Here is a 13,243-nt window from a genome sequence, read left to right on the forward strand (position 1 = left end):
AGTGGCCAGGGAGAGGGATGGAGTTTGTGGTGGGGGTCTTCCCAATGTTTAATTAGGGCGAAGTTCTGATCAGACAAGCAGTGTGACAAATCAGAGACATTAAATGCATTGAGAGAGATGGTGAGGTAGAGCCTGGTGTCATCAGCCTATTTGTGGAACCTGGGTTTTCAGGGGATGTTGCCGAGGGGTAGCATGTAGATGGGAAATAGGAAGGGGCCAAGGATAGACCCTTGGGGGCCTCCAGAGGTAATAATGCGGGAGTGGAAAGAGAAATCATTGCTGGAGATTCTCTAGCTATGACTGGATAGATAGGAATGGAACCACCTAGCTGGACAACAGACTAGAGTCGTTGGAGAAGGATGGTGTGGTCAACTGCGTTGTGGGCTGCAGTGAAGTAGGGAAAGATGAGGAGGGATAGTTCACCACAGTCACATAGGATATAAATTTTGACTTTGATAAGGACCGTTTCAGTGCTATGGCGGGGCAGGAACCTGTTTGGAGGTGTTCAAATATGAAGTTGTGAGAAAGACAGATCTGGGAGGCAGCAACATGTTCAAGGACTTTGGAGTGGAAAGGGAAGTTGGAAGTGGGGTGATAGTTTGCAAGGAACAGGATAAGGATGTGTTTTTGAGGGTGGGATGTGAAAGGGACAGTCCCTGAGGAGAGGGGACCATTAACAATATCAGCTAACTTGAGGGCCAGGAAAGGAAGTTTGGTGGTTAGCAAGACCTGGACAGCATCCAGGCTTAGGCTGATAAATGGCGAGTAACATTTGTGTTACACAAGTGGCAGGCAATGACCATCTCCAACAAGAGAGAGCCTAACCATATGCCCGTAACAGTAAATGGCATTACTGTCACTGAGTCTCCCATCATCAATATTCTGGGGCTCATCATTGACCAGAAACTGGCCTGGACCAGCCACATAAATGCCATGGTTACTCGCACAGGTTAGAGTCGAGGTATTCTGCGGCAAGTAGCTCACCTCTTGACTCGCCGCTGCCTTTCCACCACCTACAAGGCTTAAGCCAGGAATGTGATGGAACATTTGCCTGGATGGGTGCAGCTACAACAACACTCAAGAAGCTCAATACCATCCAGGTCAAAGCAGCCCTTTTGATCAGCATCTCATCCACTAGCCTAAACACTGGCGTACTGTGGCTGCAGTGTGTACTATCTGCAGGATGCACTCAGCAGTTCGTCCATGGCTTCTTCGGCAGCATTTACCAAGCCTGCGACCTTCACCACCTATAAGGACAAGGGCAGCAGGTGCATGAGAACATCGCCACCTCCAAGTTTTCATCCAAGTCATACACCATCCTGAATTGAATACATTCGACACCGTTCCTTCTTCATAGTTGGGTCAAAATCTAGGAATTCCCTACCTAACGCCATTATGGGAGAACCTTCACCACACAGACTGCGGCTGTTCAAGAAGGCGGCTCACCACCATCTTATGATGGCAATTAAGGTTGGGCAATAAATGCCGTCCTTGCCAGCGGTAGCCACATTTCGAGAATTAATATTTTAAAAATACTGGCTGTCGCCAAATGGCAGCTGCTGTCGTGATTTTTTTTTAATAAAGCACTTGGAGATAAAACTAACTGCATAAAATTCACTTTGCAAAATTTGTAATGTGAAAAGTAATGAGTATCTTGGAGTGTTCAAGCCTTCATTTTTAATACGTGGAAATTACTTTAAGGGACGGAATTGTCTTCCAATGCAGTCAAGCTACATTACCTAGGCCTTGATTTTTAAAGGATTGCAGAGTCTTCCAATATGGCCATGATCTGCCTGCTTAAGTATGCTTCTGTGCCTGTGAGCAGAGCATGTGTTGAAGGTAAAACCAACTGATTACTATACCTGTTTTGGTTCAGGTTGCAAATGTAAATAAAACATAATTATTCTGGTTCAAACTGTTGACAAAACATAGTTTCACTTGGAGCATTTCAATCTGAATTCAGAATTGTGTACAAATGTGGCAAGCATTTGAGGTTTTGACGAACTGCAGTTATTTGTTATATGTATTTGACATGTAATTGGAGGTAAGAGTAGACATTTCTGTCAGTTGAGGATAGGTTCTCAAATGGGTCAAGTTGACAAATACAGCAGTTGAAACCTTTCATCTTCCTCTGACACTTCATGAATCATCAGAGTTAACAAGGCCAATATTTCATCGGAGCTCAGGGGAAGGGCAAGAAAGCAGGCTTACAGAAAACGGTCACATCAACCCTGCTAAGTTCTTGAAATGTCACTCTGGCAGTATTGGCTGCTGTCTCCTGCTGTAAGTTTGAGCCACTGCTTGAAGTAACAAGACATTTGAGAGCATAAGCTTTTATTTCCATAGCTAGAAATACTAAAGACTTTGGATCATTTTCACAGCTTGTGATCCAAGGCCATGTTTCTGATGTGGGAAAGCAATTTCAGATGTATTCTTTTGCTAGCAGTTGCAGAGACTAGCAACTTTGATCATTTCAACAATAACATTGTTACAGCCAAATTCTGTTTATTTTTACCAAATTTAAGCATGTATTTCTTGAGACATATTCCTTAATAGAGACTTTTATATTTGGGTTTACTCACTTTTGTTGTGCAGTTAAGTTGTACATCTTTAAAGTTACATCATGCTGCTGTCAAAGCTTTGGGAGCACCCCTTATGTTTATTAACCTTAGCTTAAGAACTTTCAAGATATTTTTAGAAGTCTGAAAATTTAATGTTGCCATTACAAGCTTTAATTCTTCTCCCTTTGATACTGTTTTAACACATTGTGCATTGAACAATCTATATATTGCCACTAACTTTGCTTGTTTAAAAACTACTTAAAAAGCGTAAGAATTTTGATTTTTTTTTTGTGGGATAGAAAGAAGGGATATTGGAAAGATCGCTTTAATAAGTTAAACATAAAAATAAAACTCTTTTTACAAATTATTTAGCAATTGTTAAATTGTTATCTATAGTGATTTCATGGAGGTGTAGAATGGCTGTTGTATTTTAAATATTTTCGCAACAGTAACCGACTAAACGAACAATTGTATAGTGTCAGTGATTTGATTTTTTTCCTGTTAGGCGTTTACATGAAGAGTCAAGACCAAGTGTGGTTTTCAGGTGAAGCAGGGTTAGGCGCAGGGAATAATTAGATGAGGGCGCAATTTAGTGCCTGTTGTAAAGTTGTATACATTCTGAGTTTTTCCTTAGGTTTCCGTTCGAAATTCCTATACATTGCAACAGTGACTGCACTGCAAAACTGCTTTGTTGGTTGTAACGCGCTTTGGGATATCATGAAATTGTAAAAGGTGCTATATAAATGCAAGTCTGTCTTTCCTGTATCCACATACCCGTCTTTCAGATGAGATGCTAAACCGAGGCCCAGTCCGCTCCCTTCGTTGGACATAAACGATCTCGGCACTATTTCGAAGAAGAGCAGGGGAGTTATCCCCGGTGTCCTTGCCAATATTTATCCCTCAATCAATACCACTGAAACATATTATCTGGTCATTATCACATTGCTGATTGTGGGAGCTTGCTATGCGCAAATTGACTGCCGAGTTTCCTACATTACAACAGTGAAGACACTTCAAAAAGTACATTAAAAGTGCATCCAGTCGTTGTGAAAGGCCCTATATAAATGCAAGTCTTTCACATTTATAATGGAAACTGCCTAGGTAATCTTGTTACGCTGTAGTACCACCCTCCTGCCAGTGGTGGTGCTACAGTGTTTCTTGTTTACATAGATGTTTTGCATTATAAACGTGGGCATAGGAATTTTAATGGATCAAGTTGATAGGAAGTTGATAACGCAAATGTAAAATGTTTATAGCTTCATTTGACTACTCTCCCATTCTCTGCCAATTTTCTTTCTTCCCTGTAAGTGTTAACTCCTTGCTGGAGCATATTGGCACCCATCACTCATTAGTACCTCAAACTTAAGATAGCTTTGTTCCAAATCTGTCAAGAAATTATTTGTTAATGAACAAGTTTGATGAGGGAGGAGAATGGATACGATAATGTTAAGTCTCTCCCTTGTGAGCAAACCTTATACCGAGGCGGTTACAAATCTTCAATGTCTGCATAATGCACCAAAACAATATATGAATGATAAGTTCTGAAGTAGCCATATCTAGTGACATCTTGAGAATGGAAACATGTTGTGAATCATCAAAAATGTTTTGTAGTTGAGAATGTTTATGTAGATAGTGTAGTATGCAAGGATAAGAATTAACGCAGGATTTATTTTTGTTGAATGTAAAGTGCCATGTTTAAGTATATTATGGCTGTATATTACAGATATCTGGAGAAAATGGTGTGCTGTTGTGAATCTATCCATCCCTGATTATCAGTTTTGTCATTAATAGTCAGAAAGCCATATGTTTACTTAAAAGTGGAAAATAAATGCCTAAAGTGCATAAGCTTATGAATAAATTGTGATGCTGTACATTTAGTTTGGTGTTTTATTCGACAGTAGAGGCTAGATAACCTGCAGAAGTGGAAACTAAAAGATTGGGGGTGAGGCATATTCAAAGAAATGGTTATGAAGAGTCTTTCTGAGTCAAGAAGGAAGGTGGCAAGTTGGATGGTTCTTGGGAGAATATTCCGGCTGAACGAATAGCCATCAATAGTAGCAGAAAGGAAGTGGGGGAACAAGCAGTAACAAGGTGTCAAAGAAGTGGAAGGCGAGTAGGGGGAACATGTAGCCAGTATATAATGCTGAGATAAGATGGGATGAGAGCACAGAAAGGTAAATATATTGGTGCTTGAGAAGGATGGGCGTGATGGAGTGTCGGCCTTTGAGTGAGGACGTGGACTGTGGCATCTAAATTAGTTGTAATTTGTAGAGCTTGGATGCCAGCTCGGAGAGTGTTCAATAAGTCTAGCCTTGGAGATAAAAATATGGGCTGGAATTTTGGCACCAGGGGTAAGTTGTCAGGGCAAATACAGCCGGTGTTGCAGATAGGAGAAAATGGTCTTAGTAATAGAAAGGACAAGGGGAGGAAGCTTAGTTTGGGGTTGAACAGTACAGAGATCCCATGCCTCCAGATAGCCTGAAGAGAGCCAAGGAGGTTGATGATTTGGCAGGTGGTGGGGGTGAGTGCGGATGTGATCCGATCCAAAGAGAATAAGCTGGAGGAAGTTGTAGTTTCTCCAGGTTGTAAATTTGTAGCAATACTCTTGAAAGCAGAGGAGAAACTAGATTTTGTCAGATGAATGAGGAAGCTGCTGCAATCTTCCACATTATATTGCCAAGGGATAGTACATATACATGATGATGGTGCTGGGGATAGTGCTCTGGGTTACACTGGAGATCCTGCGGGCAGAGCAGAAAAGCAATTGACAGTGATGTAATGTCTTTGCTGTTTCGGTTATGAATGAAACCAAGAGCGTGGTGTCATGGAGGTAGATTGAAAAGGAGAAACTATTGAAGAGGATTAAATAGCCAACTGTATGAAAGGCAACAGAAGCCGAGGGAGATTAGATCAGGTTGGAGAGTCTCGGACAGGGAGTGATGGGAAAGATGGATGTATATTTGCAATGTAACACGTTCCAGGACTTTGGAACCAGAAAAGGTTGTAAGTTGGAAGAGATTTGAGAATTGAGGGTAATCGGGCTGGGTTTTCTGAAGGGTGTAATAATGGACTGTAAAAGACCTGGGTAGTCAAGAGTGGGATAAAGGATAAGATGAGCTTCATGAATGTACTAAGTGTTGAGAGGAGAAAATTGCAGAGTATTGGATGGGTCATTGCTTCCTCAGGAGGAGGATTGTGAGCTAAAGTGGCAGATAGAGGGAGCTAGCTTTAATCATGAAGAATTTAATCAGTTCCTTGCATTTACTGTCCAAAGTGAAGATGAAGAGTGTGGTGGAGAGGAAGATTGTAAAAAAGAGGTAGTTGGAAGAATTTCTTTTCATTACAATGCATAATTTAACAAAATTATAATGCATGATGGAACAGTTGTAAGTAAAGAACATATATGTGGAAGATTGCAGCATTTAATGCACCTGTATATGGAAGAATAATAAAATTCAAATAAGTGAAAGTATTTGCTGTGCTATAAATTTAAAACCTAATTTGTGCCCTTGCTGAATTCTCTTGTTAACAGGTTTTTTTTAAAATTTGTATGACTAGGATCTCTTTCAGAGTTCAGAAGCTTTGAAAATTGAGAAAGAAGACATTGAGAAAAAGTATAAGGAAGCTGCTGCAAAAATTACTCAGCTTGAAGAAGACATAGTAACTGCTAATCAGAAATCCATTGCGAAGGAAACGGAATTAGATAGGTATGAAAAATGTTGATGTGTTGTGGCGTTATTTTGCCACCTGGGTTCATAATTATTGGAGCAGTTCGTGATTTGCAATGGGTGTTTAGTGTTTAGCCCTCCATAGTGTACCAGTATATCCCATAATTTATAATTTTGTCTCATCAGCACTACATTCTCTTCCCTCACCACCATATTGCTGTTCCATTTCCTCCTCTATTTACTGGCAACATACTTTTCCAAATGGATACTTTTATACATATTTTCCTATAATGGCTATAATACTTCATGAGCAAGTTTTTTTCCTGTTTCTAGTATGGACACTGAACCATTACAGAGGTAAGTTTCAATCAAACTGAGGAGAAAGAACTCAAAAAGTCTATATGTAGTAGGATAGGAAGGGAAAGAAAATAAAGAAATTAGCAGGAAATAATGGAGAGTTAAAATGAAAGTCTTAAAGATTAAGATGTCAAGAGGAAGAAGAATTAAGGGGAAAATGTGAAGTATGAAATCAGAATAATGGGCCCAAGTTTCGAGCCGCGCCTAGAACGGCGCAGTCCCGACCTGGACGCCCGTTTTTCGCGCCACAAAGTGCGCCTAAAAAACACCACCGTATTCTCCACCTCCCTGCAGGTCCTCTGGCCCTCGGCGCAGCGCAGCAGGAGCTGTAGGGGGCGGAGCCAGGTCCCTGCGCTGAAAACAGTGCCAGGACCTCTGCACATGCACGCTATAGTGGGCACGCAAGTGCAGTAGCTCCAGGCGTCCAAAACTGTGTGGGAGGGGCCCAAAGCACGCAGCCCCTAGCCCTGGCCGAATAGTCTCACTGGGGCTGCGTGAATAAGGCTCCTCCTACGGCCAGCTCATGCTTCCTCCCGACCCGACTCGACTCCCGCTTCCCGCCCTCCCGCCCCTGCCCCCGGACCGGACCCGACACCCACACCCCCCCCCAGCATCCGGACCGGATCCGACCTGACCTCACTCCCTCCCCCCGAACCGAACCGAACCGACCTCCCTCCCAACATCCCCCCATCCCAATCCGACCCAACGCCACCCCTGTAAATCTGGTGCTGGGGACGGGCCCGGCCCGTTAAGCCTCCCTTCCCCTTCTCCTTCCCCCCCCCCTCCAATCTCCTTCTCCCCCCCCCCCCCCAATCTCCTCCTCCCCCTTCCAATCTCCTTCTCCCCTCCCCCCCAATCTCCTTCTCCCCCCCCAATCTCCTCCTCCCCCCCCCCCCAATCTCCTCCTCCCCTCCCCAATCTCCTTCTCCCCTCCCCAATCTCCTTCTCCCCCCCCCCAATCTCCTTCTTCCCCCCATCTCCTTCTCTCCCCCCCCATCTCCTTCTCTCCCCCCGCCCCGCCATCTCCTTTCCCCCCATCTCCTTTCTCCCCTCCCATCTCCTTTCTCCCTCTTCTCCCCTTTATCCCCCCCTCTCCCTTCTCCCCGATCCCTCCCCCTTCTCCCCATCCCTCCCCCTTCTCCCCCATCCCTCCCATTTCTCCCCGATCCCTCCCATTTCTCCCCATCCCTCCCCCTTCTCCCCCATCCCTCCCCCTTCTCCCCCATCCCTCCCCCTTCTCCCCCATCCCTCCCCCATCCCTCCCCCTTCTCCCCCATCCCTCCCCTTTCTCCATCCCTCCCTCTTCTCCCCCATCCTTCCCCTTTCTCCATCCCTCCCCCTTCTCCCCCTTCCCTCCCTCTGCTCTCTCCCTCTACCCCCCTCCTCTCTCACTCTACCCCCCTCCTCCCCCTCCCCTCGCTGTCAGAAACACAGAGACTGACAGACAGAGAATGAGAGACAGAGACACTGAGGGGGGCATCCCAGCACGCTGTTGGAGGGCTCCCAGTGCTGCAGTCGGTAAGTAGAAAATGTTTTATTTATTAATTTTTTTTGGTTGATTTATTGATGTATTTATCATTTATTATTGATGATGGCTCTTTATTTGTAAAACTGAAGTGTTTAATGTTTGTAAACTTCCCTTTAAACACCCCCCCCCCCCCCACCATTCCCTACGCCTGATTTGTTCCCTACGCCTGATTTTCTAAAGTGTAGACAAGGTGTTTTCGAGTGTACAAAGATCTTCACTTACTCCATTCTAAGTTAGTTTGGAGTAAGTTTTCACTCACGAAACTTTGAAATCAGGTGTAAGTGGCCGGACACGCCCCCTTTTGAAAAAAAAATTCTGTTCCAAAGTGAAACTGTTCTAATTGACTAGAACTGGAGCAAACTAAATGACGAGAAATCTGATTTCTAAGATACTCCGTTCTACACCAGTTGCTCCTAAAAATCAGGAGCAAATCATGTGGAAACTTGGGGCCATAATAACCCGAGAATTAGAATAAAATAATTAAATGAGATGGAGAAGTAGTATGTTTGAAAATGTTAAGTATTAACTCAGAATAATGCAACCTGAGCATTAGAATAAAATAAATAAATGAGATGGAAAATAAGTAGCATGTTTCTTTTAAATCTTTAATGATTTTCTTTAGTATGTCATCAAAGTATGATTTACTTCAGGATATTTCAGTCCACTGTCTTGAAAATTCATCAGCTGGAAGAAAACTCAAGTGCCATATTGGGAAGGAATCTTAATCTGTACATAAATTATCAGTATTGAGTTGAAATTGGGAATTTTACTAAAGAGGTTTGAGATTACAGGTAAACATCTGAAGTGTGTTCACTCGTCAATATAGCACAGCAGAAAATATTGAAATGCTAGGTGCAGAAAAAAAATGCTTTTCTGATTGGCTCAGATCAACATTGATTTGCTTGAAATACAGATGTAACAGCAACCAATTCAAATACTGAAAATTGAACCAATCACAGTGCTCATGTTTATTTTTTCAAAATGATTCTCGCTGCCATCCTGAAATATAACAAATAAATAACGTAAGAAATCTAAATTAAATATTATTAAACTTGTATCCAGAAAATACAGACTAGTTTTCCTTGCTGAAGTCTGTTTCAGCTCTGCTTCAGTCCAGAGATAGAAATTATTTGCATCTTGAGCAGCTTTTGTAAAGTGGTAGTTAAATAGTATTGTAGATATTGTTTGTGAGATCTGTATCAGATAGTATCAGTCAGGTCATATTTTTGTCTCATGCTGGTCAAGTGATGTATTGCTTTCGGAAACTTGCTGTAGTACAAAAATAGCCAAATTGCTGTGATATTTAGGTTACAATGTTGCAATGGGCCTGAGCACTGCCTGCTGTGCTGCAAATTTATTTGGAAAAATAAAAGCCCCAAGTTTCCACATGATTTGCTCCTGATTTTTAGGAGCAACTGGTGTAGAACGGAGTATCTTAGAAATCGGAATTCTCGTCATTTAGTTTGCTCCAGTTCTAGTCAATTAGAACAGTTTCACTTTGGAACAGAATTTTTTTTTCAAAAGGGAGCGTGTCCAGCCACTTACGCTTGTTTTCAAAGTTTCGTGAGTGAAAACTTACTCCAAACTAACTTAGAATGGAGTAAGTGAAGATTTTTGTACGCTCGAAAAAACCTTGTCTGCACTTTAGAAAATCAGGTGTAGGTTACAAATCAGGCGTAGGGAATGGTGGAGGGGGGTGTTTAAAGGGAAGTTTACAAACATTAAACACTACAGTTTTACAAATAGAGCCATCATCAATAATAAATGATAAATACATCAATAAATCAACCCAAAAAAATTAATAAGAAATAATTTTTTTTTTAAATCAATAAATAAAACATTTTCTACTTACCGACTGCAGCACCGGGAGCCCTTCAACAGCGTGCTGGGATGCCCCCCTCAGTGTGTCTCTGTCAGTGTCTCTATCTCTCTGTCTGTGTGTGTGTCTGTGTTTCTGACAGCGAGGGGAGGGGGAGGGATGGGGGAGAAGGGGGAGGGAAGGGGGAGAAGTGGATAAAGGGGAGAAAGGCGATGGGGGAAAGGAGATGGGGGGGGGAGAAGGAGATTGGGGAGGTGGGGGGGAAGGAGGTGGGGGGGGAAGGAGAAGGGGGAGGGAGGCTGAACGGGCCGGGCCCGAGACTTCGGACAGGGCCCGTCCCCAGCACCAGATTTACAGGTAGGTGGCGTTGGGTCAGGTCGTGGGGGGGGGGAGGTCGGTCGGTTCGGGTCGGGAGGAAGCAGGAGCTGGCCGTGGGAGGAGCCTTATTCATGCAGCCCCAGTGAGGCCATTCGGCCAGGGCTAGGGGCTGCGTGCTTCGGGCACCTCCCACACAGTTTCGGGCGCCTGGAGCTACTGCACTGTAGCGTGCATGTGCAGAGGTCCCGGCAGTTTTCAGCGCAGGGACGTGGCTCCGCCCCCTACAGCTCCTGCTGCGCTGCGCTGCGCCGAGGGCCAGAGGACCTGCAGGGAGGTGGAGAATTTGGAGGTTTTTTTTAGGCGCACTTTATGGCGCAAAAAATGGGCGTCCAGGTCGGGACTACGCCGTTCTAGGCACGGCTCGAAACTTGGGCCCAAAGATTCATCATTTTACCACTTTTTCAGAAGCTATCTTCATAGACTAAAAGAAAAAACAAGGTGCTAAAACAACATGTATAATGGATTGCAAGTTAACAAAAAACAATAACTCTAGACTTTCTTGTATTTATTTTATACATTTGTAAATCTGAGTCCTGACTTCAGTAAGTTAAAGATTCCATCAAATTTCAACAAAAGTTATCAAATTCCTTATAAAGCATTCTTTTTTTTTATTGCAAGGTAGAAACTTTTCATTTTGTGGCAGTCTGAACTTGTGCCATGCTACAGATGTTCAGTAACGGTTTTCAGCACAAACATGTTGAAGATGTACTGTGAAGCACTGCAGGAGGGCAAATTGTAATTTTTGTAATTTAAAAAATAGTGCTAATGTTTTGTAAACTGAACCCTTATCAGTTAAATTTTCTAGAGCTATATATTGTGACCTAGTTTGAAATGTAAAATTGTTTCCCCAGCATAAAGCACAAACTGAGGAGACTATTTGTTGAAAAAGAACAACTAGAATTACAGCTGAAGAATGAAAAGGATGAGAAAGAGCTATACAAGGTAAAGTCTGTGTGATATATTATGACAATGCAGACAAACAAGGCCATCTCCTTGCTTACAATGTACGAAATCAAAAAAACAGTATTGGAATCCCAGCATTATGTCTCCAAGATTGTTTCCTAATAATAAACCCTGACCGTATCGACCTGATCTTCAAAATTTTACCAACCTAAAACATCAAATTAGAGATCCTTAAAGGAAGACCTGCAGAACTATCTCTGCACCAACTCCCCTCTCTTGACTTCACAAATAGACTATCATCTCACTGAAAGACTCACTCATGCAATAAAATGAACTTAGGTGGCTATGGTTCTGGGCTCTGGTCGGTATAGAAACTATGGGCCCAAGTTTCCACATGATTTGCGCCTGATTTTTAGGAGCAACTGGTGGAGAACGGACTATCTTAGAAATCGCAATTCTCCACATTTCTTTTTCTGCAGTTCTAGTCAGGTAGAACAGTTCTACTTTGGAACAGAATTTTTTCTTCAAAAGGGGGCGTGTCCGGCCACTGACGCCTGATTTGAAAGTTTCCACAGTGAAAACGTACTCCAAACTAAAGTAGAATGGAGCAAGTGAAGATTTTTGTAGAACTGAAAAAACCTGTTCTGCACATTAAAAAATCAGGCGCAGGTTACAAATTAGGCGTCCAGAACGAGGTGGGGGGGGGGGAAGGGAAGTCATTAAATTCTATAATAAATCCTTATTTATACTTCTACAAATATTATACAAATAAATCCAACCTGAATAAACATTTATAAGCAAAGAAAAGATTAAATAAACCATCTTCCTACCTGTGAAAGTGCTTCAGGCAGGCCTTTCGGGACCGAAGGCTGAACGGGCCGGCCCGAGACTTCGGGCAGGGCCCGTCCCCAGCACCAGATTTACAGGCAGGTGGCGTTGGGTTGGGTCGGGTAGGGTAGGTTCGGTTCGGTTCGGGTCGGGAACAGAGAGGGGGAGAGAGTGGGAGAAGGTCGGATCCAGTCCAGGAGTGGGAGTCGGGTCGGGTCCAGTGGAGGGGGGGGGGGTCGGGTCGGGGGGCAGGAGCGCGGGTCGGGTCCAGGCGGGGAGCGGGAACAGGAGCGCGGGTAGGGTCGGGTCGGGTCCAATCGGGGGTGGCGGGAACAGGAGCGCGGGTCGAGGCGGGGAGCGGGAACAGGAGCTCGGGGCGGGGGGGTGTCGGGTCTGGTCTGGTCCGGAGGCAGGGGTGGGGGGCGGGGAGCGAGTGTCGGGTCTGGTCGGGGGTGGGGGGGGGGAGCAGGAGCTGGCCGTGGGAGGAGCCTTATTCACGCAGCCCCAGTGAGGCCATTCAGCCAGGGCTAGGGGCTGCGTGCTTCGGGCCCCTCCCACACAGTTCGGCGCCTGGAGCTACTGCACTTGCGTGCCCACTGTAGTGCGCATGTGCAGAGGTCCCGGCACTGTTTTCAGCGCAGGGACCTGGCTCCGCCCCCCCCACAGCTCGTGCTGGCTGCGCCGAGGGCCAGAGGACCTGCAAGTAGGTGGAGAATACCGAGGATTTTTTTAGGCGCACTTTGTGGCGCGAAAAACGGGCGTCCAGGTCGGGACTGCGCCGTTCTAGGCGCGTGTGGAAACTTGGGCCCATAGAAACATAGAAAATAGGTGCAGGAGTAGGCCATTCGGCCCTTCGAGCCTGCACCACCATTCAATGAGTTCATGGCTGAACATGCAACCTCAGTACCCCATTCCTGCTTTCTCGCCATACCCCTTGATCCCCCTCATAGTAAGGACTACACCTAACTCTATCTGACAGAGTCTTTTACAAGAACTAGCTTCCTTGTCCCTTAATGTATTCCACCATATCACTATCTTCAGTGTAACCCTACACATTTGTAAAGAAATAATTTTCTTGATTGTCAGAAAAGGTAATGGTCCTAATCAATGTACCTACTATATCCTAGGCTTATTTCCCTATTGAATTTTGACTGAACAAAAATAATCACTGCACACATTAAGGCCGCAATCATAGAACTGG

At 44.3% G+C, this 13,243-nt stretch overlaps 1 protein-coding gene across 4 annotated transcripts in view; it reads left to right on the plus strand.

Moving 5' to 3' along the window:
* Window positions 1-13,243, plus strand: part of tax1bp1b (Tax1 (human T-cell leukemia virus type I) binding protein 1b) — a 276,059-nt gene that overhangs the window by 112,885 nt on the left and 149,931 nt on the right. For all 4 annotated transcript variants that reach the window (XM_070880822.1, XM_070880819.1, XM_070880821.1 and 1 more), the window contains exons 6-7: window positions 6,120-6,268; window positions 11,163-11,253. In XM_070880822.1, the coding sequence (XP_070736923.1) occupies window positions 6,120-6,268; window positions 11,163-11,253 (240 nt within the window). The remainder of the gene's footprint in view (window positions 1-6,119; window positions 6,269-11,162; window positions 11,254-13,243) is intronic.

Source organism: Pristiophorus japonicus, chromosome 5 (genome assembly GCF_044704955.1).
Source record: "Pristiophorus japonicus isolate sPriJap1 chromosome 5, sPriJap1.hap1, whole genome shotgun sequence".
NCBI classification, from domain to species: Eukaryota; Metazoa; Chordata; class Chondrichthyes; family Pristiophoridae; genus Pristiophorus; species Pristiophorus japonicus.